This window comes from Phodopus roborovskii, unplaced genomic scaffold (assembly GCF_943737965.1).
Source record: "Phodopus roborovskii unplaced genomic scaffold, PHOROB, whole genome shotgun sequence".
NCBI lineage: Eukaryota > Metazoa > Chordata > Mammalia > Rodentia > Cricetidae > Phodopus > Phodopus roborovskii.
In genome coordinates, this window is record NW_026125577.1 from 320,316 (window position 1) to 347,459 (window position 27,144).

General features: G+C 41.0%; 2 protein-coding genes and 1 pseudogene across 3 annotated transcripts in view; 2 read left to right on the forward strand and 1 right to left on the reverse strand.

Annotated features, from left to right (window-relative positions):
* Window positions 1-1,628: 1,628 nt before the first annotated feature.
* Window positions 1,629-27,144, forward strand: part of LOC127217022 (alpha-ketoglutarate-dependent dioxygenase alkB homolog 6-like) — a 169,123-nt pseudogene continuing 143,607 nt past the window's right edge.
* Window positions 17,577-25,755, reverse strand: Morn2 (MORN repeat containing 2). Its single transcript, XM_051177903.1, has 6 exons — window positions 25,432-25,755; window positions 25,198-25,282; window positions 22,427-22,480; window positions 21,969-22,075; window positions 20,455-20,591; window positions 17,577-17,775 (listed from the first exon to the last, which is right to left on the reverse strand). The coding sequence occupies exons 1-6, from the start codon at window positions 25,753-25,755 to the stop codon at window positions 17,673-17,675; spliced, it is 810 nt and encodes a 269-aa protein (XP_051033860.1). The 3' UTR covers window positions 17,577-17,672.
* Window positions 25,330-27,144, forward strand: part of Dhx57 (DExH-box helicase 57) — a 53,385-nt gene continuing 51,570 nt past the window's right edge. For both annotated transcript variants that reach the window (XM_051177857.1, XM_051177859.1), the window contains exon 1: window positions 25,330-25,479. The gene's annotated coding sequence lies outside the window, so the exon portion shown is untranslated. The remainder of the gene's footprint in view (window positions 25,480-27,144) is intronic.

Consider the following 27,144-nt stretch of genomic DNA (forward strand, 5'->3'; position numbering starts at 1 on the left):
CATCTCTGCATCCCTATGCATGTAGTTTTTTATCCTTTATTCCATTTACATGTTGTATCACACTACTGACTTTCATATGTTGAAACATACCTTCAGGGGTATATCCCATGTGGTATATGGGATGACTTGGCCTTGCTGATGAATTCTTATGTGTGACACCAATAGTCACAAGGAAACAATATAAAAATAGAAAAGAAGAATATACTAAACCAGAATCAATGAACAGCAAAGCAAACAACAGACTGAAAAGGCAACCTATGGAATTGTCATGCTTCAAAAAGTTAATCTGGGATAGGAGAGATGACATCTTATCAATAAAGAGCACTTGCCACTCAGTCATGAGGACCAGAATTCAGACCACAGCAAGCTTATAAAAGCCTGTACCTCCAACTCCATGGCATCTTACTCCTTTTCTGGCTTCTATGGGGATCTGCACACACACACACACACACACACACACACACACACACACACACACACACAGAGAGAGAGAGAGAGGGGGGGGGGGTATGGAAGAAGCTGAACCCTTACATACTGTGAGTAGGAACACACCATGGTGTAACCACTATGGAAAACAGCATGGCAGTCCCTCAAAGGCAAAACAGTGATCCTTTGATCCTCCTGGGTATTCATCCACAGGAGCTGAACTTGGCATCTCGAAGGGGAGATTACCACCCTAGTTCTCTGCAGCACTGCTCACAGTGGCAAAGCTTAGAAACGACTTGAATGTCCCATAAGAGATAAACTGTCTGTATGATCGCGGGGTCTCTGCCAGAGTGCCAGGCCTCTGCCTCAGACCCACCTATCCACGAGGGACCACCCTGAGTCCCCACCTACCAGATCATTAACCCCGGGCCTCTGCCCGAGGTGACTCTGGGACCAATTCAGGTCGATTCCTCCCACACCCTTCCCTGGGAACTTCCTGGATTAGTCCCAAATCTCGCTCCCCCCATATCCTGTCCCCAGAGAGAACAGCCCTAGTACACTTATCCACAAACCATCCCACCCACAACCTACCCTCCCCACACCCTGTGCCCTACTGAGCCCACTGCTCCACTGCTCTGGTTGAGCACTGGGCCAGAGCACTGGTCCAACAACCCCTCCACCTCCGGGAAATTTCCTAGATCTGCTCTGAGCACACTAAACCCACCTATCCATGTGGCACCGTGGGATCTTTGACCCCCATTACTGGGCCCCTGAGGAAGGAGAGACTGCCTAGAGAGTTTGGACCACCCAGAGCTACAGACATCGAACTTCTGACACACCTACGCCCACTAGGAGAGTATCCTATCGGGGAGAGAGAGAGAGAGACTCCACCTACACCCAATGGAAGAAGTGATGGAAAGAGGGCAATACAAGAAAACATCCAACAATAGAAAGAAATATGACAACATCAGAATCAGAATCTAGGGACTCTACACCAACTAGATCTGAACACACGAAGGCAGATGAAGCAGAAGAGAATGACTTAAAAAAAATTCATAAAAATGATAGAAGCCCTCAAGATGATATGAGAAAATGCCTTAAGGAAATGGAAGAAAAAACAAACAAACAACAATTGGAAGAAATACAGGAAAAGACCAAGCAAAAAATGCAACAAATGAAAAAATATTAACGGGATGGGGGGTGGGCAAGCATGAGGGTGTTGAATCTGGAAATTGGAGGAGACGTGGACGGACGGCACAAAAGGAGTTGGTATCCATGGAGGAGCAGGAGGTCCCAGCACTGGAGCCATTCAGGGTAGAGCAGGCCCCACCTCTAATCTACTACGTCCCTGACTTCATCTCCAAGGAAGAGGACGAATATTTGCTTCGTCAGGTTTTTAATGCCCCGAAGCCAAAGTGGACCCAGCTGTCTGGGAGAAGGCTGCAGAACTGGGCCTCATGAAGATGGACTACTTACTGTACTACCCAACCATCAGCACCATCAGCCTGGGCTCCCACACTGTCCTTGATTTCTATGAACCTCGACAGCCAAAGGACGATGTCCCTATAGAACAGCCCCGACAGCCTCCACAACCCATCACCTCGCTGCTGGTGGAACCTCGCAGCCTGCTGGTGCTCCAGGGTACAGCTTACACACACCTGCTCCATGGCATCACAGCCACCCTTGTGGATGAGCTCGATGCCACCTCGCTGCCGCCCAATGCAGCTGCGTGCCAGTCGACGCTGCCGGGAGCCCAGCTGGTGTGCGGCACCCGAGTGTCCCTGACCATTCGCCGTGTGCCCCGCGTGCTGCGCGCCAGCCTCCTGCTGAGCAAGTGACCACCCAAGTCCTGCCGACTCTGTGTCCTTAGAACCCTAGGGTAGAGGTGTTTGTCCAGGGTTATTTATTTTCCCAGTAACTGTGGAAACCGTGGAGAAGAAGCCATTCCAAATAAACTGAAAATACCTTAAAAAAATAAAAGAAAGAAAGAAAGAAAAAAATCTATTAACAAAAGCAGGGAAAGCCAAGAAAAAACAAACAGATGTACGAAACGACTGAAACAAAACATGAAAACTGAAATAGAGACAATAAAGAAAACACAGACTGAGGGAATGCTGGAAATAGAAAAACTGAGCAAATGATCAAGAACTACAGATACAAGCATAACCAACAGAATACAAGACATCGAAGAGAGAATTTCAGGCAGTGAAGATAAATTAGAGGAATTAGATTCATCGACCAAAGATAATCTTAATCCAACAAATCCTTAACATAAAACATCCAGAAAATGTGAGACACCGTGAAAAGGCCAAACCTAAGAATAATAGGCATAGAAGGCAGCAAAGAAGCCCAGCTCAAAGGTGCAGAAAACATGTTCAACAAAATCATTGAAGAAAACTTTCCCAATTGGAAGAAGGACATGCCCATGAAAGTACAAGGAGCATACCGAACACCAAAAAGACTGGATCAAAGAAAAGAGACCCCTCAACACATAATAATAATCAAAACACCTAACATACAGAATAAAGAAAGAATATTAAGAGCAGCGAAGGGAAAAGGTCAGGTAACATATATAGGCAGACCTATCAAAATTACACCTGACTTCTCCATGGAAACTCTCAAGGCCAGGAGATACTGGATAGATGTTCTACAAGTACTAAGAGTTCATGGATGCCAGGCCAGGCTATTATACTGAGAAAACCTCTCAATCATTATAGACGAAGAAAACAAAATACTGAATGACAAAGCCAGATTTTCACAATACATATCTACAAATCCAGCCCTACAGAAAGTACTGGAAGGAAAACTCCAAGCCAAGGAAGTTAACTATGCTCACAAACACATAGGCTATAGATAATCCCACTTCGCCAGAATGTAGGGCAATACCACCAAACAAGAATTAACAATCAATGGTCCTTACTTTGCCTCAACATTAATGGTCTTAACTTGCCTATAAAAAGACACAGGCTAACAGAATAGATACAAAGACACACTCCATCCTTCTGCTGCATACAAGAAACACATCTAAGCTTCAAAGACAGATATTACCTTAGGGTACAGGGTTGGAAAAAGATTTTCCAATCAACTGGACCCAAGAAACAAGCAGGTGAAGGTATCCTAATATCTAAAAAATACAAAGGCACCCACATTTGTAAAAGAAATGCTACTAAAACTCAAAGCTCACATAAAACCTCACACACTCATAGTGGGAGACTTCAACACCGCACTCTCACCACTAGACAGGACCACAAGACAGAAACTTAACAAAGAAACAAAAGAATTAACTGAAGCTATGTTCCAATTGGGTTTAACAGACATCTATAGAACATTCCATCCAAACACACACACAAAAATATATATATATATACATTCTTCTCAGCTCCATATGGAACCTTCTCTAAAATCAACCACATACTAGGCACCATAACTAACCTCAACAGAGACCAAAAAAAAAAAAAAAAAAATTGGAATAGTCCCCTGTATCTTATCGGCCCACCATGTTTAAAGTTGGAATTCAACAACAACACAAATCTCAGAAACCCTACCAACTGATGCAAACTGAACAATGTGCAATTGCACCATACCTGGGTCAAAGAAGAAATAAAGAAATTAAAGACTTCTATTGCGGTAAATAAGGATCAGGATAAACAAATAGGCCGAATAGATGTTTATTCAGGGAGAAATAACTTACAACCTAGACAGATGAACACCAGGAAATTCAACCCGATCCTCTCCTGTCCCAGTCACGCCAGAAAGAGAGCGCCTTCCTGGCCCCCTCCGACCTCCTTCCACAGGTCACTTCCGCCCATGGCTCCACCCCCCAATGGGCGTGGTCAGTGCTACAGAAGGACTATCTCACTACAATTTAGGCTTAATACAAAACTATATACAAAACAGTGAATAACAAGTGTGCTCTAAGAAAAGGAAAATCGAGAACAAAATGACCTACATATCTAGTCCTAGGGTGAGGGCATAATGGAGTTTACAATAGAGTTGTCCTAAGCTGGAAAACATAAGTCTAGTACCTAATATATCTAACTAGGAAGAGAGAATAATAGTTGTGATAGTTTAATCTTCAACCTCATCAAGACCTGAGAAGGAAATTAACAATACTAGAGTAGACAGGAAATGCGGATGGACAACTTCCAAAAGGTGCAGCAAGGACAGAAACAGCAAGCCACCTGAACAGTCACTCTAGGTCTCACAGCGACATTGGTACACCCAGATTTGGCTAAGGCCAAGAGAACTTGACAGACCACAACAACAGCAGGGAAATAGAATGGCTGTCTTACCCTGACTTGGCAAGGTCAAGCAGTCTTCTATATTTGTCTCCTGCAAGCACATAGGACTGCATGTCCAAATCAGTGGTCAAGGTGGGGGCAATTCTATGCCCAACAGGCCATTAGCTGAGGCGAGATTGAACTCCAGCAGGAGCAACAACAGTGTCCAACATATTTTCGGGAAAGTGCACGGTGCTGTCAGGAGCAACAGTGTCTCATGTCAATGGAGTACTAATATTAAAACATTTAAATGCCATGTTCTGCATGTCTATGAAGTAATTGAAGATTAAGCATCTACATCTGACTAATTTCATAGGTACAGGAAATGTGAGTGAAGATAATCTGTAATACTCGGGAACTTAGCTAAAAAGACTGATTAAAACTTTCCTGAGTAAAGCAGGAACAAATACTTAAACAATATAACTATTTACATATACCTACATGTAAATCCCTAAAATAGAGGTAGAGTATAAGTGTCAAGACAAGAGGTAGAACTATAAAGGGCAGCAAGATAAATATCCCAAATTGTATCAATATACAAAATGTCTTGAATACAAGAAAAGTATACATACATAGAATATGGTAAAAAATAATGTGCATAAAACATTGTAAGTGGAAATATTTAACACAATATAACAAAATATAAACTTAATTTTACATAGCTTACCACATAAGAATACACAACAATGTAAGCTGTAAAATACTATCTCATTCTTACTCAAATTCTCAAGAAAATAGGCTAATCTACCTATATCCCATCTAAACCATACCTTTACCAACCATTCCCTATTCCTGTCTAAAAGATAAACCCGAGTGTAAGCATCACCCAATCCCAAATAACTAAAACCAACCCAAAGACGATGACTATTATCACAAAATTCCAAGGGTAGGGAAAGGGGGCGTAGTCGTATTAAGATTACTTCCTGCTGAAATGGGACGATGATTGCTCCAATGGATCCTGTAGGAAGAAAATTTTTAGCAACCAAATTTCTCAACAGAACTGGCTGTGACATATGTAGTTAGTCACTGTGTGGCAGAAAATTCTTGACTGTAGTTCTATTTGAAACTCTGGCCAGGGTGTAATAAAAAGGTGCACCATTACAGCTAGCTAGTCATGAGTTGTCTCGAGCAAAACAGTCTCAAACCGGTTTTAGGGTGATGTTTGTAGTTCCGATGCATCAGGTTGAGTCAAGTGGAAACGATGATGTGGGGCCCCATCTTCTTTCCGGAGAGTTCAAAGACTGCTGTTAGGAATCGTTATTATGCCTTGTGGAAAAGTTACACATCAATATTAAAGTAAAATTTTCAAGTTTTAAGGTATGCATTAGGGAAAGACAACAATAAGCATTAAAAGTATGTGAGAAAATTAGGATTTCAGAGAGAAAATTGCATATAAGATATGAGTCCCCAGATTTTGTTTTCTTCTGCCTTACACCAATTGGCTTCTTGATTTAAGGCAGAAACCATGAATTTAATCTTAACAACATGCTTGAATTTAGAGAAGGAAAGCCAAATCCAACTCCAAAGCCAGCATTGGTTTACAAAATTTGGGACTTCAGGAATACTAGATAGTAGAGAGAAATAGATTTCTATATAGAAATAGTTTACTACAATTAAATATTTTTTTACCATATATCAGATTCTGCTTCCTTAAGTGATTGTTTCTGAAGAGCTGTCTTCTCTTCTGTAGGCACCTACATGTTCAGTGTCTTTTGGCTGTTTGATGATAAGTTTTCTCTGTTTTCCTGTAAAAAACAAGAACAGAACACTTCCCCTACCTTTGAGAGGCCTCCGCACACCTCATAGGACCTAGTTTGTTGGATGACTTGTCATTTCTCTTCATTAAGATGTTTCTCTTGTTCAACTCGGATCTTGATTAACTTAGATGGTATCCATAGTTTTTCTTCTCCTGTAGATACAAATGCAAAACCCCTACCCCAACGTAACACATATCCTGCTTTCCATTCTGAGGTCAGTACATCCTTGAAATACACTGGCTGATTTAGTTCAGAAGTTTTTTCTATTGTCCAGTGTCTTTCTGCAGCTGTTTTTCCTTTTTCATCAGCATTAAGAAAGTTTAATGTTAATAAAGCATTATGTAATCTGTGTTTGGGTGTTTTGGTTCCTCCTGCCTGTTTATGGGGCATTTCTTTTAAAGTACGATTGGATCTCTCAACCACTGCTTGTCCTGTAGGATTGTGTGGTATACCAGTTATGTGCTTTATCTTGTAATACTCAAAAAACTCTTTCAATTTGCTGGAGACATATGCTGGAGCATTGTCAGTTTTTATTTGTGCAGGTATGCCCATAATGGCCATTACCTCTAAAAGGTGCGTTATAACAGAATCAGCCTTTTCAGAGCTCAGAGCAGAAGCCCATTGAAACCCTGAAAATGTATCTATAGTGTGATGTACATATTTTAATTTTCCAAGTTCTGCAAAATGAAACACATCCATTTGCCATATTTCATTCCTATTTATACCTTTAGGGTTACTGCCTGGTGGTAAAGGAGTTTGGTTATAGAATGAGCAAGTAGGACATTTCCTTACTATTTCCTTGGCTTGTTCCCAAGTGATAGAAAAATCCTTTTTTAAACCTTTGCTGTTCACGTGGTGTTTCTTATGAAACTCTGAGGCTTCTAGCACACTTCCTATCAATAAACGATCAATTTCATCATTGCCTTGTGCTAGAGGACCTGGCAGACCCGTATGGGATCTGATGTGTGTTATATATATAGGATGAGTCCTCTTTCTGATAGTAGCTTGTAACTGTATAAACAATGAAGTTAATTCTGTATTGTCAGGAATAAATTCTGCAGTCTCAATGTGTAAAACGACTCTCTCTGCGTATTGAGAGTCAGTAACTATATTGAGAGGTTCTTTAAAATCCATAAGTACCATGAGAATGGCATACAATTCTGCCTTTTGTACAGAATTGTAAGGGCTTTGAACCACTTTGCTAATTTTTCCTGATTTATATCCTGCCTTACCTGATTTATTTGCATCAGTGTAGAATGTATGAACTCCAGAAATAGGTGTTTTTCTTACAATGCATGGAAGAATCCAAATCGTTTTCTTTATGAATTTGATTCTCTCAGTTTTGGGATAGTTGTTGCTAATTGTTCCCAAAAAATTACTGCAAGCTCTCTGCCAATATTCGTTATCTTTCCATAAGGAAGAAATTTCCTCATTAGTTAAAGGTACTATAATTTCTGCTGGGTCCCTTCCTATTAGCTGACGAAGTCTTAATTTACCTTTTATAATCAAGTCAGAGATCTTTTCTATATATGTTTTTAGTTTTTTATTCTGTTTATGTGGTAGGAATATCCATTCTAGTATGTTATCTTCTCTCTGCATCAAAATCCCTGAAGGATATTCTCTAGATGGTAATATAACCAGAATACAGTCTAGGTTTGGATCCACACGGTCCACATGTGCTTCTAGTATCCTCTTTTCTACCCATTCTAATTCCTAATTCCTTCTCAGCTTCAGCTGATAGTATTCGTGGACTATTCAAGTCCTTATCTCCTTTTAGGGCCATTTTCAAGTTTTTCAAATCGTGCCCTTCTACTCCAATTATGGTTTGCAGTTGAGAAATCTCTCCTAGTAATTTTTGAAGATCATTAAGAGTCTGGTAGCGATCTCTTCTGATCTGTACTTTTTGTGATCTAATTTTCTGTAGACCTATTTTATATCCTAAGTAGTTGATAGACTCTCCTTTTTGTATTTTTTCAGGTGCAATTTGTAATCCCCAGCGAGGTAAAACTTCCTTTACTTTCTCAAACATTTTTCTAATATTTCTCCTTTAGAGTCAGCTAACAATATATCATCCATGTAATGATAGATTATGGATTGTGGAAACTGTTTACGAATTATTTCTAACGGTTTTTGTATGAAATATTGGCACAGGGTGGGGCTATTTAGCATTCCCTGTGGCAAAACCTTCCATTGATATCTCTTCACCGGTTGAGAATTATTATAATTAGGTACCGTGAAGGCAAATTTCTCTTTGTCTTGTTCTTGTAAAGGTATAGTGAAGAAGCAATCCTTTAAATCAATAACTATAATAGGCCATTCTTTGGGTATCAAAGAAGGCAAGGGCATTCCAGGCTGTAGAGAGCCCATTGGCTAGATAACTTTATTGATGGCTCTCAGGTCTGTAAGCATTCTCCATTTACCAGATTTCTTTTTGATCACAAATACAGGAGAATTCCAAGGGCTGGTTGATTCCTCAATATGTCCAGCATTTAGCTGTTCCTGAACCAGGCTTTCTAAAGCTTCTAACTTCTCAGAGGTCATAGGCCATTGTCCTACCCAGACAGGTTCCTCTGTTAGCCATTTTAAAGGTAGGGCTTTTGGTTCCTCTGTTTGTTCAGCATTTGTATTTTGTTTTTTTACTGCCTGGATATTTGGTCTCTGTCTTGTATAGTACTTAACAGTTCCTATCTAATACAGGAGGAATGTTAATCTGTGTATTCCATTGCTGTAATAGATCACGACCCCATAAATTTATCACTACATCAGCCACATATGGTCTCAACCTCCCTCTCTGTCCTTCTGGTCCTATACATTCAATCCATCTCGTGCAGGGGCCATCTTTGAGGCCAAGATTTATTAGATATGATAGTTACATCAGCTCCTGTGTCCAGGAGACCCTCAAACAGTCTATTATTCATCTTAACTATCAATCTAGGCCTATGACTATTTATAGCAGTTTGCCAAAATATACGTTTTTCATTTCCTTCTGTCATGTTTGATTCAACTTCCGTCACTAGTTCGTCATCCAGAGCAGTATGAGTTTTTATAATAGGCACAGAATTTTCTAATTGTCCTGTGGGAGATTGTCTTCCACTGTGACTGGGAATGTTCGAACCACCTGTGACGTGGGGACCTTCAAGAGGCCCCCCAAGGAGTTTCCCAATGGTAAAGGGTTTCCTTGCTTGTCTCTGGTCGATCTACATTCATTTGTCCAGTGTCTGCCTTTGCCACACCTTCTACATAACCCAGGAGGCTGAGGCCTTCTGTTTGATTCATTCCTGGGGGTGTTATTTCTAGGGAAGCTTTGCCTACAATTTCTTTTTAGATGTCCTATCTTACCACAGTTATAACATCTGACATGTTGATATCTCTTCAAACCTTTGGGGATGGCTTCTCCTACCCAAGCTTCCTCTGTTACCATAGTAAGGAACTCTGTTATCTTGATATCTTCTCTGACCTTTAGATATGGCTTCTCCTATCCATGCTTCAGTCTTATTGTCATTATACTCAATGTTGCCTGTATATAGGACCCATTCATCCAAGGGTGCTGATCGCATTTTTAAAGGCCAAAGCACCTTTTTGCATTGAGGATTCGCATTCGTATAAGCTAAAGATTCTATGAGTATTCGCCTAGCATCTATGTCTGCTATCTCTAATTGTACTGCCCTAGATAATCTTTCTAGAAAGATACTAAAACGTTCTCTAGGTCCTTGCTTTATCTTGGTATAGGGTTCTATCCTCTCTCCTAATTCATGAACCTTATCCCAAGCATTCAAAGCTGCTGTACTGCATAGAGACAAGATGTGTTCATCATAGGTAGCTTGGGTTTCTGGGTCAGCATAGAGACCCTCACCAAGAATTTTATCTTGGGGAGCTTTATAACCTTTCTTTAAGCCCTGAAGTTCAAGAGCTTTTGCTTCCTCTCTCCATAAAGCCCTCCATTCTAATTGAGAGGAGCTTTCAAGGACAGCTCATATTAATTGATCCCAATCCTTAGGGGTTGTTATTCCATGCCCATGATTCTACTAATTGCTTCACATAAGGTGAGTGCATGCCATAAGAGACTACTGCTTCCTTTATACCTTTTAAATCTTTCATACGTATTGGTTCCCACTGATATGCAATGACACCTTTTGGATGTTTCTTCGTTGCTGGCTTTTCATGAATAGATACAGGGAAAGCTCCCCTGACCCTAAATGGTGTGGAAAATTTTAAATCTTTTTCATGCCCTGTTACCTGTAGTTCTTCTTCTGATGTATCAGACTGAAGGTCTTCTAAAGCCTGAAATCTGTTCACCATTGTTTCTTTGAGTGTCTGAACTTCTTGAATCAAATAACTTTCTAGAGACTTCATTGCATCAGTCAGTTTCTTACTTTCTCCAACTACAAATGATTCCATGTTTTTAATCTTATCATCCTTAGATATTATCTGAATGGCGTGTAAACTGCCTTCCAGAAACAATGTTCTATCTGCTAGCTTGCCATTATCCTCAGACATGGAAGAGATTCTGTCATCTAGTCTTTCTATCTGATGTTCCAGTTTTTTAAACTTATTAGTAGCTTCCTCCGACCAGGAGTGGGCTGTTTCTGCTAGTTTGTTAATGCATTGCATTGTTTCTGTTCTGGTTATTGAGGTATCTGACATGAAACAAATTATACCTTTCAGCTCGCCAATGCCATCTTCAATATTCTGAACCTTTCTTTCTATATTTTCTATGCTTTGAATTCTATCATTTTCAATGTTTCGAATCTTTGTCTCTATGTTTTGAATTCTATCATTTTCAATGTTTTGAATCATTGTCTCTATGCTTTGAATTCTATCATTTTCAATGTTTTGAGTCCTTGTCTCTATGCTTTGAATTCTATCATTTTCAATGTTTCGAATCTTTGTTACTAAGTCTCCTATGGTTTGTACAAGTTCCTTATTGTTTGCTGTAATCTCAAACCATTTCTTTAAGAATATCATGTTAATGATGAAACCCATTGCTATTACACAATAAAAGTATATATTGGTCCAGTCATAAGTTTCTGCTAAAATCCCTTCTACATATGAAGTAAAATAATTCCTAAAGTTCTGCATAGTAAAATTATCTGCCATAGTTATGGAACAATTTATCTCAGATTTTATATCAGCTTAAATTGCAAAGGATGTTACAATTACCTTGGGTGTAATTCTGCTGTCCTGAAACTTTGATGCTTTTAGTTGTATATCTCAGCTTGTGGTAGCTACGCCTGGAGGTGTGTCACCAAATAGCGCCTAGCCGCCGAGGCTCGTCTGATCCCGGTTCCTGTAAAAAGTTCTTAACAAACTATGACAAGCAGAATTTTGTTAAAAGGGGACTTTTGGAGTTACTTGTAACACAAGACGAAACGCGTGCAAGCCGGGCGGCTCTGCGCAAATGCAAAGTCCCGTGCGGAAATGGGCAAAAAATGTTAAGCGGTAAGTGTCTTCTCAGGTCTGTTTTAGCAGCAAAGATCTCCTTTGCAGTAAGGAAGAGGCAAATGTCCCAAAGCTGTGGTGAGTCCACCTGGTTAAACCCTGCCCGTTGGGGGCGGCTTCTGCCGCCTGGGGGCAAAACCCAGGTAAATCCCACTTCTGACACCAGATATTGCAGTAAATAAGGATCAGGATAAACAAATAGGCCGAATAGATGTTTATTCAGGGAGAAATAACTTACAACCTAGACAGATGAACACCAGGAAATTCAACCCGATCCTCTCCTGTCCGAGTCACGCCAGAAAGAGAGCGCCTTCCTGGCCCCCTCTGACCTCCTTCCACAGGTCACTTCCGCCCATGGCTCCACCCCCCAATGGGCATGGTCAGTGCTACAGAAGGACTATCTCACTACAGACTTCCTAGAATTCAACTAGAATAAAGACACAATATACCCGAACTTACGGGACACTTTGAAAGCAGTGCTATGAGGGAAGTTCTTTGCACTAAGTGCCCAAATGAAGAAAATATAGGATAGTCACATTGGAGAATTAACAATATAACTGAAAGCCTTAGAACAAAAAGAAGCAAACTGGAGAGTTGATGCCAGGAAATAATCAATTTGAGGGCTGAAATCAATAAAGTAGAAACCAGGAAAACAATACAAAAAAAAAAAATCAATGCAACAAAGAGTTGGTTTTTCGAGAAAATCAACAAGATAGACAAACCTTTATCCAAACTAACCAAAAAGCAGAGAGAGAACATGCAAATTATCAAAATTAGAAATGAAATAGGGACAAAACAACAGACACTGAGGAAAACCAGAAACTCTTCAGGTCATACTTTGAAAACCTGTACTCCACAAAATTTGAAAATTCAAAGGAAATGAACAAATTTCTGGATAACTGTCACTTACCAAAATTAAAACAAGAACAGATAAGCACTTACATAGACCCCTAACCCCTAATGAAAGAGAAGCAGTCATCAAAAATCAAAAGCCTCCCAACCAAAACAAAACAACAAAAAAAAAAAAAAAAAAAAAAAAACCTCAAGGCCAGATGGCTTCAGTGCAAAATTCTATTCTACCAGAAATTCAAAGAAGAGAAATACCAATACTCCTCAAATTGTTCCACACAACAGAAGCAGAAGGTTCATTACCAAACTCTTCACGAGGCCACAATTAACTTGGTACCCAAGCCACACACAGACACAACAAAGAAAGAGAACTACAGACCAATAGCCGTCATGAACATTGATGCAAAAATACTCAATAAAATACTGGCAAATCGAATCTAAGAACACATCAAAGAAATTATCCACTATGACCAAGTAGGCTTCATCCTTGGGTTTCAGGGATGGTTCAACATACGAAAATCTATCAATGTGATCCACAATCTTTCAGTTTGAAAAAGAAAAACCACAAAAAAAAAAAAAAAAAAGAAAGAAAAAAAAAAAGAAAAAGAAAAAGCACATGATCATCTCCCTAGATGCTGAAAAAGCCTTTGACAAAATTCAACACCCTTTCATGATAAAGGTCTTGGAGAGATCAGTGATAACAGGAACATAACTAAACATAATAAAAGCAATATACAGCAACCCAACTGCCAACATCAAACTGAATGGAGAGCTTAAGACTATTCCTCTAAAATAAAATCAGGAACAAGACAAGGCTGCCCTCTCTCTCCATACCCTTCAATATTGTACTTGAAGTTCTAGCTAAAGCAATAAGACAACAAAAGGAGATCCAGGGGATACAAATTGGAAAGGGATAAGTCAAACTGTTACTATTTGCAGTTTATGTAAGTGACCAGAAAAACTCTACCAGGGAACTCCTACAGCTGATAAACACCTTCAGCAAAGTGACAGGATACAAGATAAACAAAAAACAAACAAACAAAAAAAACCTATAAAACAAGAACTTTGTATCTTTAAATTAAGAAATTAAAGAAGATACCAGAAAATGGAAAGGTCTCCCATGCTCTTGGATAGGTTAAACATAGTAAAAATGGCAATCATGCCAAAAGCAATCTGATTCAATGTAATTCAAATCAAAATCCCAGCACAATTCTTCACTGACCTTGAAATAATCAACTTTATATGGAAAAACAAAAGACCCAGGATACCCAACACAACCCTGTACAATCTAAGGAACTTCAGTAGGCATCACAATCCCCAACTTCAAGCTCTACTATAGAGCCATAGTCCTGAAAATAGCCTGGTATTGGCACAAAAATAGACAGGTAGAACAATGGAATTGAATCGAAAATCTTGATATTAACCCACACACCCATGAACACCTGATTTTTGACAAAGCAACTAAAAGTATACAAAAGAAGGAGAAAAGCATCTTCAATAAATGGTTCTGGCACAACTGGATGATGGTGTGTAGAAGACTGCAGATAGACCCATGTCTATCGCCATGCACAAAACTCATGTCCAAATGGATCAAAGACCTCAACATAAATCCAGCCACACTGAACCTTTTAGAAGAGAAAGTGGGAGGTACTCTTGAACAAATTGGTACAGGAGACAGCTTTCTGAATATAACTCCAGTAGCACAGACACTGAGATCAACAATTAATAAATGGGACCTCCTAAAACTGAGAAGCTTCTGTAAGGCACAGTCCACAAGACCAAATGGCAACCCACAGAGTGGGAAAAGATGTTCACCAACTCTACATCTGACAGAGGACTGATCTCCAAAATATACAAAGAACTCAAGAAACTTGTCACCAAAACACCAAATAACCCTATTAAAAGTGGGGTACAGAACTGAGGAGAGAATTCTCAATATAGGAAATCAAAAAGGCTGAAAGACACTTAAGAAAGTGCTAAACATCCTTAGCGATCAGGAAAATGCAAATCAAAACAACTCTGAGATACCATCTTACTCCTATCAGAATGGCTAAAATTAGAAACACCAATGACGCTGGAGAGGATGTAGAAAAAGGGGAACACTCCTCCACTGCTGGGTACAGCATTTTGGAGAACAGTATGGCGGTTCCTCAGGAAAATGGGAATCAGTCTTCCACAGGACCCTGCAATCCCCCTCTTAGTCATATACCCAAATGATCCACATCCATGAAAAAAATACACGTGCTCAACTATGTTCATAGCAGCATTATTTGTAATAGCAAGATCCTGGAAGCAACCTAGATGCCCTTCAACTGAAGAATGGATAAAGAAGACATGGCACATTTACACAATGGAATACTATTCTGCGGGGGGAAAAATGTAATCTTGAAATTCGCAGGCAAATGGATGGAGCTTGAAGAAACCATCCTGAATGATCACAAAAAGAGGAACATGGTATATACTCACTCATTTTATATCATTATATCATTATAGAGCAAAGGATCACCAGCCTATAATTCACACCGCCAGAGAAACTAGGATACAAGGAGGAATCTAAGAGATTCATACAAGATCCCTCACAGAAGGGGAAAGGAACAAGATCTCCTGAGCATATTGGGAGTGGGGAGGCAGTGAGTGGAGAGGGAGCTAGAAGAAAGAGAAGGGGAGGAGAGGAAAGCACATGGGACTAGGAAGATTGGGTCAGGGGAAGAATAGATGAGAGGGGTGGGAGGGAGGAAGAGAGGAAAGGTGGGAGGGAGGGAGGGAGAGATGACATAAAAGAGGGATCCATTATAGGTTTGAAGAGAAAAGTGACTCTAGAGAAATGTCCAGAGACCTACAAGACTGACCCCAACGAACAATTCGAGCAACAGTGGGAAGTCCATAAATGCCCTTCCCTGATAATGAGATTGATGACTAACTTATCCATCATCATAGAGCCCTCATCCAGTAGCTGATGAAAACAGAAGCAGACACCCACAGCTAAACACTGAGCCGAACTGGAATCCAGATGCAGAAAAGGAGGACAAGACCAGGCTACAGAAACCCACAGAGACAGCTGACCTGAACAAGCAGGAGCTACTAGGCCCCAGATTGATAGCTAGGAAACCAGCATTGAACCAACTCAGACCTCCTGAACATTGGTCTCAGTTAGAAGGCCTGGGCAGTCTAAGGGACCTCTGACAGTGAAACCAGGATGTATCCCTGGTGCACAAAAGGACTTTGGGAGTACATTTCCCATGGAGGGATACTCCCTTAACCTAGAAGCAGGAGGGAGGTCCTAGTCCCTACTCCAAATGACTTGACAGATTTTGTTGACCCCTCCTGGAAGGCATCACCCTCCCTGTGGAGTGGGGGGGATAGGATGGGAGGGTGGTTGGGGGGCATGGGAGGGAGGGAGATAGGGGAAGATGGAGGGAGGAAGAGGGAACTGGGATGGATATGTAAAAGAAAAAAAAACTATAGACCTTTTTAGTAAACTCCCAAGTGAGTAAGTTTCACTTTTCAAAGTTGCCCCATAGGGAAAAAAAAGGGAGAAAGAAAGAAAGAGTACATAGGATGGGAAGAAAATTTTTAATATGTGATAAGACAGCTGACTCTCCAGTATAACTGTCAGTCAAATGTTGCATTACCCCATATATAAGGTATGTAAAATAGTCAAGTTCATAGAACCAAGCAATAGAGGAGTGGTTTCTGGGGGTTGAAGAAGGAACAGGAGTGACTAAGCTATTGTCTGTCAAGCATATGCACTGGGATATGCAGTACAACATGGCAGCTACAGTCTGCAACAGTGCACTGTTCTTAGGTTCTCCTTCAAAAGACATATTTCATATTAAGAATCACCACAACAGTAAATCAATTTGGTGGGGAGCAACTGATTGCATAACTCTATGAGATAACTCATGAAAAATGCTTTTCTTCCAAAATAACCCTGAAGCACAAGTTAAAGGGAGGGTTCACAAAAATTGAGGTATGGAGTTAGAAATTGACATAGCCACCATCTGAATAGCACTGCTCCACTTTTACAAATCACAAACTTTGAGTTGATTCACACAACTTATAAAGTTATTTGCTAATAAGAACAGAATTCAAGGTCGGGCAGTTATGGAACACACCTTTAATCCCAGCACTCAGGAGGCACAAGCAGGTGGATCTCTGAATTCCATGCCAGCTTGGTATACAGCAAGAGTTCCAGGATAGCCAGGGATACACAGAGAGAAACCCTGTCTAAAACAAAAACATAAAACCAACAAAAAGGAACAAAAACAAAAAAACACATAAATTAATAAATAACCAGACAAAAGAGAATTCAAGAGTTGGTTAGATGACTCAGTGGGCAAAGGGCTTGCCTTGCAAAAAATCAAACTCCAAATTCACTGTCCAGGTATGGTGACATGCACCTTTAACATCAGTGGTCAGTTGGGTGTATATGTAGCAGAAACTGTGAGTTCCAGGTTCAGTGAGAGACACTGTCTCAAAAATGAGGTGAAAAAAAGTTGGGTATAGTGACAAATGCCTTTAATCCCAGAACTCACAGGGGAAGAAGCAGGTGAATCTCTGTGAGTTTGGGACCAGCATGGTCTACATAGTGAGTTCTAGACCAGCCAGAATTATATAGCAAGAACCTGTCTCCAAATTAAAAAAAAAAAAAAAATTTAGGCAATAAGTGATTGAAAAGTACATTTTGACATGAACTTCTGGCTTCCAGATGCAACTGTATGGGCAAATGCACACACACACACACACACACACACACAAGCACATAATCACACACATGCACACACAAAATCACAAAAGCCTAAGTGAGTGACAGTTTTATTGGTGAACTTACAGAGGGGTACAAGCCATTTCAGTTGAAGGGTTAGTTGCTTTGCCTGCAGGGAAGTTGCAATGGCCACATCTTGGCATTAATGCAGCATGTCTACATGTAGAGCTTTAGTCTCAGGCCGGGAGCAGCTGTGAAGTGGAAGGTCCCACTCCACTGAAGGCCTTGAATATCAGTGTACTCTCCCTCACCTTCTACCCTGCAAAAGTGACAAGTGTGCTTGCTCATTAATTAGAATTTGGCATTTACAGTCCAGACACAAGCTAGTTGGCCTGGTATAGTATATATACACCCTGTCTAAGGCATTTTACCTTTCTGCTTCTGATTTCTATTGAGAATTGGTGTGCTGTGTCCATACACTAGGAAAACACACTATTTCAAACAAACACTGTCTCTATGCACATTTTGGTGCTTACAGTTTCAGGTCAGATAAACTAACATTTCAAAAAATTCAAACTTGAAAACTGTGTATGGTTATCTGGCTCAACCCAAACATTCATTTATTTAACAAATACTTCTACATCGACAGTTCTGTTCACAGTGCTGTGATTGGGTGGTGTTCTTTTAGTCCCACCAGAGTGGTGAAACTCACTCATATATGCAAACAGGCTTTATCCCATGAGTCGGCTTTTTCTCTCTTTATTAATATCAATGGAAGCAGTTTGTGTCTCCTTGTTATAAACCTGGAGTCAAAAGAAATGAATACAGTTCTGTCCTCTTTGAAATGTATTCACACTGGCTTCATAAAAATTGTTTCCTTTTTGATACAGGATCTCATGTAGCCTAGGTTGGCCTCAAACTCTCCATAGAGCCATGGCTGAGAGGCCTCCACCTTTGACCCTTCAGGTGCTAGGATTACAGGCACATTCACCATGCCCGATTTTATGTGGTGTTAGAGTTTGCACCTAAAGTTTCATGCATGTTGCACAAGCACGCTATCACTAAACTGCATCCACCCAATAATGAATTCCATTTCACTTCTTTTTCCTGCAATCATATGCTCAAAAATGACAACAGTAGGTATGGTTCTAGTTTTAGCATTGTCTAATTTTGCTTACACTTTAAAATTAGCATAATAAAAGTGTTTAGGAACAGCTGGTCAGAACAAAATAATCATTATGAAATTAGCCATGACCCTGCTTTTTCACAAATACAAACTGAGATACTTTGAGTTAAAATTATTCTTGAGCTAAATTTGCTCAAGAATCACACATTTTCCACTCACTCTACACTAACAGAGACCACACAGGCTACATTAAAAGTGTAATAATCAAAGCCAGGTGGTGGTGGCCCACACCATTAATCCTAGCACTTAGTAGGTAGAGGCAGGAGGATCTCTGTGAATTCGAGGTCAGCGTGGTCTACAGAGTGAGTTCTAGACCAGCCAGGGCTACACAAAGAAACCCTGTCTTAAAAACCAAATCAAAACAAAAGTCTAATAATCAGTCAGGTATTGTGGCACAAGCCTATAATCCTAGCACTTGGGAAGCAGAAGTAGGTGGATCTCAGTTCGAGACCAGCATTATCTACAGAGTGAGTTCTGGGACAGCCAGGGCTACAACAGAGAAACCCTGTTTGGCAGGAGTGGGGGTATGATACCCCAGTTTAGAAAGCTTTAATGGTCACATCTTCCCATCTTACATTCCCCAAACACTAAAATAACTCAGGCTTTTGTAGAGATCAAATTTGTCTCAAAGATTATTTAGCATTAATTAAATACACTATTTAACAAGCATGACTACAGAGAATCTTTTAGAATTGTAGTTGTTCAGGGGGCCTGAGTCAGTCCCATGCTGGCTTCCCAGCTATCAGTCTGGTGTCCTGTTAGCTCCTCCTTGTTCAGGTAAGCTGTCTCTATGTGTTTCTGCCACCTGGTCTTGTCCTCTCCATCTGCATCTGGGTTCTAGTTCGACTCAGTGTTTAGGTATGGGTGTTTGCTCCTGTTTCCAACAGGCATTAGATGAGGGCTCCATGGATAAGTTAGTTGTTGATCTCACTATCCAGGAAGGGCATTTATGGTAGCCTTTCCACGGATACTCAAATTGTTAGTTGGCGGCAGTCTTGTAGTTCTCTAGACTTTTCTTTGTGTTCAATTTTATCTTCAAACCAATATTGGCTCCCTCTTTTATGTTCTCTCTCTCTCTCTCTCTCTCCCTTTCCCTCTCCCTCTCTCTCTCCCTCTCTCTCTCTCTCATCTTCTATTCCTAACTGGGCTCAATCTTCCTAGTCGCATGTGTTTTCCTTTCCTCCCCTTCGTTTTCTCCTACTTCTCTCTCCATTCGCTGCCCCCCTCCCCATTTCCCAGTCTAAGGGACCTCAGACAGTGGAGCCAGGATGTATCTCTGGTGCACAATAGGACCTTGCTAACACATCCCCCATGGATGGATAACTGCCTTAATCTAGAGACAGGAGAGAAGCCCTAGTCCCTACTTCACATGACCTGTCAGATCTACATGACCCCAACTGGATGGCATTCCCCTACATATGGAATTGGGGTGGGGGGATGGGAGGGGAGGGTGGTTAGGGTGCATGTGAGAAGGGAGAGAGGATTTCTATTTTTGTTTCCACAGAAAATGCAAAGATGTGGATTCCTTCCAGACCGCATGAAACAGTGCCAGGTGATCCTACATTCAAAACAGCTGGGCAAAGCAGCCTTTCAGACTACAGCCAGGATTTCTGCATCTTCAAATCCCCCATGACAGCGCCCCTTACCAGCAGGAAGTAGTTTGGAAAGAATGACGCCTAAATTCCCAAATATTGTCTATAAATGTTTGTTTTCATTTAAATGGACTTGGTTATATAAAATAAATAAATAAATAAATAAATAAATAAATAAATAAATAAAAGAATTGTAGTTGTTCTTAAATTTTCAGGTTACCTATTTTCATTGAAATTCCCGGTGTACTTTGCCCCAGTTGGGAATGTGTAAGTCCCCAGTCCATGAAACATGTTGTTCTTAAATTGTCCTTCATACACAGCTCCTGAAAAATGCTCAAGTCTTCCAAAGCCATTCATCTGTTTATAACAAAGGGAATGCACAGAAACCAGCCTTCACTGTACACACAAGCCTATCAGACATTATCATCTTTGTATCACCCCTTGCCTTCCACAAAAGTAGACGCTTTTACCCTTATTCTTCCCCTTATTTATTTACCATTATTCTTCCCCCCCCCCCCATTACTCTTATTTACCATTGTTCTTTCTTATGAAGCCTACTAGCTAAAATGTTCTGAATCGAGGGTATCTGAACATTAGGGGAATAAGGTGATGATAATCAGGATCCTCGAGATACCTAAATACATCAAAGTCTTAAAGAGCAACTGGTGTTGCCACTTCAGAAAGCAGCACAGAGTATTCAAGAATGTGGATTCAGCCAAGCAGTGGTGGCATACACCACTAATCACAGTGCTAGAGAAGCAGAGGCAGGCAGATCTCTATGAGGACAGCCTGGTGAGTTTGGGGACAGCCAAAACAACAGAGAGAGAGAGAGAGAGAGAGAGAGAGAGAGAGAGAGAGAGAGAGAGAGAAAGGAAAAAATAATAATAATGTGAATTTAGGGTAGAGTGATGGCTCAGTGGGAAAAGTATCTACCATATAACATGAGGACATGAGTTTAGAGTGAAAATCTGGGCACAAGGCTGGCTAAATGGCTCAGTGAGTAAGCTTACTTCCTCAAGCCTGACAAGCCAGGTTTGATCCTAGGCATATGAGTGAACCATCTCACATATGCCGTGGCACTCACACATAGATACATAGATGTACTGATTTTTTTGGGGGGGGGGCTATGACAGGGTTTCTCTGTATTGCTTTGGAGCCTGTCCTAGAACTAGCTCTGTAGACCAGGCTGGACTAGAACTCACAGAGATCTTTTTGCCTCTGCCTCCTGAGTGCTGGGATTAAAGGTGTGTGCCACCAACACCCGGCTGTAATACTTTTTTTTTTTAAAATGTGAATTTGTATCCAAGTAGAGCTGGGCACACATACCTACTTTACCACCTGTACAAGAAACCTGAGTCTGACTTGTCTCATCTAAAAAAGGAAGATTAATGGGACCCATCTCATGGTTGTCAAGATTAAATAGAAAAAAAATAATATGTTTGGCCTTGGATGGGAGCTGAAAAAGATAATAATGTTTGCTCTCTTCATGAGCTTAATATTATGTATAGAATAACAGATGCTAAGTAAAACCATTTATCTTCATTATAGAGTCTAGTTTAAACACGGGTCTCCCTACACAGTCCAGGAACCTGAGATCCTCACACCTAGGTCTCCTATATAATGTCATTACAGCTATGAGTTGCTAAACTAGCTTTTACTAATAATGAAATGCTTAGAATAATTTAACCCATAGGATCATTTATCCACTAGCATAATTAAAGTAAAAAATATTACCTTGTCATCTTTCCAGCTTCCTGTGTAGATAATCCCATTAGGCGTAGTGTGGATGCCTGTCCCATTCCTCTCATAGATCCCAGACGATGTTCTTGTGCAGTCACCATCTAATGAGGAAAGGGAGCCTGGAGCTTTGAAATGGGGAATGTGGACTAGGGCCATTCAATAGTTACTCAAAGCCTATTCACAACTGGCCCCCACCCTGTGTATGTGTTTTGTTTGGTCTTTGGTTTTCCAGCTTCACAGGACTAGGGGGCCAGAATGAAGGACAGATGGGGTTTCTAAGGCATCCTGTCTAGATGTAACAGTTTTGATTTAAATATCTATTAGGATGTCTGTTACTTCTTTTAAGTGAGATAATATACCAATAACAGTTTTATAAAATGAGTTGGTCTTGCTTTTACAATTCTAAACTATTGAATTTCCTGAATGATAAGGTAATTGAAAAGCATGCTTACCATATTTGTCGCCATTTGGAAATATAAACTTTATCTTATACACCTCTGAAGATGCTTTAAGAGATTGAAGAAAATAACGGTAAGTTTAAAGATTTTAATGTCAAAAAAACCTATAACAAATGTGTTTTCAGCACCAAGCAGGTAAACTTCTCTTACTCAGGTGCAAGCACCTCCTGAGAAATTTTGCATAAATTATCAATTTTTTAAAATTTTACTAGCATAAAATTCACTTTTTAATAGGGACAGTAAGCCTTAACTGGATTGGAACTCACTAAATAGACCCTGCCTTAAAAAAAAAGGAAAATAGAAGAGAAAAAAAATGTTATTTTGTTTTATATGTATGGGTGTTTTGCCTAAATGTATTTGTGAACATCACATTTCTGCCTGGTGCCCTTAGAAATCAGAAGAGAGCAAAAGATTCCCTAGAACCAAAGTTACAGATGGCTGTGAGTTACCGTGTAGGGGCTGGGAATTGAACCCAGGTCCTCTGAAAGAGCAACAAGTGTTCTTAACCACTGAGCCATCTCTGCAGCCCCAAATATAATTAGTTTTGTGTTGTTCAGAATATGGCCTTGGGACTGATAACCATAGCTCCTTAGAATGGAAAGAGTTGGGTTCTTGCTCCAAAGCCACAGCACCCCCAAGGCCCTGATCCCAGGTTATTACCTACTCTGCCAAGCATGTTCCATGTTTTAGAGAAGGAGCTCTCTTCTATTTTCATACATCAGAGCCTCAGGGGAAAGCTTCCAGGGTCCTGGCCCTAGGCTATTTCTAGCTTTGCCAAGCATACTTCCCCCAACCCCCCTACCCGGCTTTGAGGAGCCATGTTCTTTCTCCATACATCAAGGGCCTCAGGAAAAACCTCAGATCAGTCCAGCTCTTAACTGGAAAAAGAGGTATTTTCAAAATATGAAATTGGGAAAGGGACAGAGACACAACTGCTTTCTAAGTGTTCAACAATACTTATAGGATTACCAGTTCTACTTGCAGGGCCCACAGGAGCCATGCTGGACTCTCCCTGAAGCAGGCATGACTTCTTTGGCTGACAAACTACCACTCATTCTGGAGCTGGAAACAGAATACAGTGGTGCATGCTCCAGCATTAGACTACCTAGACTCCATTATTTTCTCTGGCCTAAGGCAAGTAGCTTACCCCTCAATCCTCATCCTTACATTAACTAAATGGATGAAGCTACTATATAAGCCATGAAGGCTAGTGTATAACTCTGTAGACTCTACATATTGTTATTCTGTCACCTTAGCTCAGATATGGCCTCTTTCCCAAAGTCTATTTCTTCTCACCCCTAATCTCTTCTATTCTCAGAACTCAGGGTCCTATTAAAACATTGCTTTCGTGTCTGTCTCCTATCACACTCACTTCAACTAAAACAGTGACTGAATCAGTTAAATCTCTTTTCTCACCCCACCACCCCACTCAGTATTGAGTACTAACAAAAAATGCCTATTTAGGGCATGAATGGCCCTCGAGACATAACCATTAAGCTCCTATTAAGCAGGACACTACTAAATACAATTGATCATACAAGAAACTGAGCAAGAAGTCCTCAACCCATCTTCAGGTTTCTATGTCTTGTGCAGTTATATGAGACCAGTCTTGTTCAGTTTTATTTGGGGGTACATTTTCCTTTGTGTGTATGTGTTAATGATGGTTTTTGGACATTTTCTTGTGTGTGTGTGTGTGTGTGTGTGTGTGTGTGTGTGTGTGTGTGTGTGTGTGTGTGTGTTTGCTTTTAATGATGGCTTTTGACTGATATTCATGGGAAAAGAATGCTTTGTCCTGGGCCACCACTGAAAGGAAAGCCATCTAATAGAGTGCATTGCTTTGTTACGCCACCCTTTTAGGCCCTCTGCTCGAAAAGTGCAATCAAGCGACCTCTGGTGTTACTGCAATGTATCATACTTTTATGAATGTAAAAAATCTTATTTCTGCTTTATGATATGCAACAGTAGCTTTGTTCAAGATGGTTTTAATGATATTACTCGGGTGTTTTCTTTCCAAATGATGATTGAGAATTAATAAAAAACGTAGTGCCGGTACCCTAGCAGTCACAAACCTGTTCTGTTTTCTGGTTGTTTGGTGGTTTTTGTTTGTTTGTTTTGTTGTTTTTAAGGTGTTGCTGGACGTCTGTACTTTTGCTCAGATGACTTCGGCACCTGGAAAAGCTGTTATTATTATCGACGCGTAACATTTGCTATTTATCTTTATATAGATAGATAAATAGATAGATTTATAAATAGATTTATATAAAGATATATGCACGTATAATTTGAATTTTTGAAAACTGTAGCTGTGCTTTCAACTTGGGGAGCGGGGAGTACCCCGTTTTACCGTGTTGAGTTGGCATTGTGCATAAATGAGCAGTCATTATTAGTCTAGGGACATTAAGCTTAATTTCTTTTCCATCTGTACAGGGGTAACTTCATTGTATTAAATATGTCAGACTTTATGCGTTTGATTAAAGAAACTAATAAAAAGTTATCTAAATAAAGGGGTGATGTTTCCGTTGTGGATTGGGTGAGCTAGCAAGGAACCTCTGTGATTGCTACGGTCTGGCACAGTAAAGGAAACAAATCCGGAGAGACAGACACAGCGAACCAACCACACCATCTCTCCGGATTCCCAGACGCGGCGGGGAGGGGGGGGGTGTTGGAGCCCCTCTGCCCTAGTGTGGACACAGAGGCTGGCTGCGGATCCATCCGCTCCAGGTAAAGGCGCCCTTCTCCAGCGGCCTCGGAGGAAGCACACTCACTTGACGGAGACGTGTAGGTCAGACTGTCGCGACTCTGTGATTCCCCCTGGCTCGCCAGCTCTGCAGCCTCAGAGGAAGCTGGGAGCTAGGACACTGCGGGGCTCGGTTGCTGGGGCGACGGGGCGACCTCTCACCCGGAAGCAAACACGCAAGGAGCCAATCAGAAGAGGCTTGGCGGGGCGGCTATTGCGGGTGAGGTCCGAGAGGGAGGCCAAGCCCAGCTCTGACCCTGACCCTGGGTGACGCCTCCTGAGTGCCGCGGCCAGCGACGCTACGATCTAGGTACTGCCTGACGTGGCGTGTGCGGGGCCGTGCGGGATTCGGGTTGCCAGGCTCGCTTGCCGTCTCCCCTTCTCCAGTGACTACAAGCGAGGACCATCCTGCCCGGATGTGTCTCTGTCTGTCAACCCCGGGCCAGAGAACCAGGACAGTCTGGACCCCGGGACCCGCAGCCTTGTTCCCGCCCGAGGCTCCTAGAAGGGTTGGATTGGAGAGGCTCCATCCCCATTTCCTGTCTGTTGCTCCGCTTTGATCTAGGTTGGATTGGAGGTGCTCCATCCCCATTTCCTGTCTGTTGCTCCATGGTGACCCGAGGGACTATTTGGAAAAAGGGTTGGAGAAGATGTGTGTTGAAGAAAGGACCCTTGCATGACTATGTATCTGGATGGAGCTGGGTGATGCATAGTAATCAGAGATTTGCCTGGGAGGCAAGTTGGAGTGAGTTCAGTTTTCATCACTCCAGCTCGATGATGTTGTACGTGGGAGCCAAAGTTGGGTGTGAAACAAAGGATCCTTTTAGAGCCAAACTTAGATCCAGTGTCTATAGTAAAGAAAGATGAAATCTTTCCAGGCTAGATAGATTTTGGAATTTCCCCTGTGAACTATACAACCTAATTGTATTCTATACAAAATGTCTGGTAATGTGGTATTGGAATGCCACACTATAACCAGTAAATCTTGGTTCAGATCTTGTGTGAAAATCTCAGCTCAAGTTGGAAATGTAACCTTTTGTGTGTTGATGTGAGCCAATTTGTTTTAAATCAGTACGGGATCGGGATCTTTTGGCCTTTTTCTGACCGTTTCTTAGTGTATAGGTGGTTTGGGTGATGAGATGTTTGATGTGTGTGTTTTCCTTTCTTCCTAAATTAAAAAAAAAATGATATGCAGTTATTGATGTACAGCATTACAGAATTGATTTTGTGTCATTCTCTTAGTCACCAGTTAAGCATTTAATGTCTTTATTTTATTTATTTATTGTGAGTGTATGTTAATCTACTGCTGTCTTTAGAGAACTTGTAGTTTGTACTTAAGAAGTTCTTACCTAGAGGGGGGAATCTGGAGTTAGAAGGAAATTAAAATAATTGAATTTTAATCCCTCCCTCCCCCAGACAATGTTTCTCTTGATAGCCCTGGCTGTCTAGAACTCATTCTGTAGATGAGGCAGGCCTGGAACTCAAAGATCCACCTGCCACTGTCGGGAATGTCGGGAGTGCTTGGGAGTAAAGGCATGCACCACCATTGCCTAGCAAGTTGTAAATTTTAAATTGAAAGAGGGCATTATCTATGTTTTGTTTCTGAATTTATGGTGTTTGGATACTGTAGGTTTTTTGACCTGATGGACAAGGACTCTGGCACTCATAGCCAGAATACTGAGTGTTACAGCTCAGATGGAAAGTATTGTGGCACTCGGGAACCAAGGAATACCACAGGTCACAGTAAGCATAGCAGCTTACAGCCCTGCTTCAGGAAAAGGCTTTCTCAGTGTTATCAGTTCTGCTTTGGCAAGAAGAGGGTTCTCTCTGCGAAATTGTTATAGTTCGGCTCCAGTCTCAGAGTTGTCTCTGCATCTCTGTTCCAGCAAAAGCAGCGAAAGAAGATTTCACCCAAACCTCATTCCAGAGATTTATTGGGAGGGAAGAACCCAGAAGAATCCAGGGTGGCAGAGAA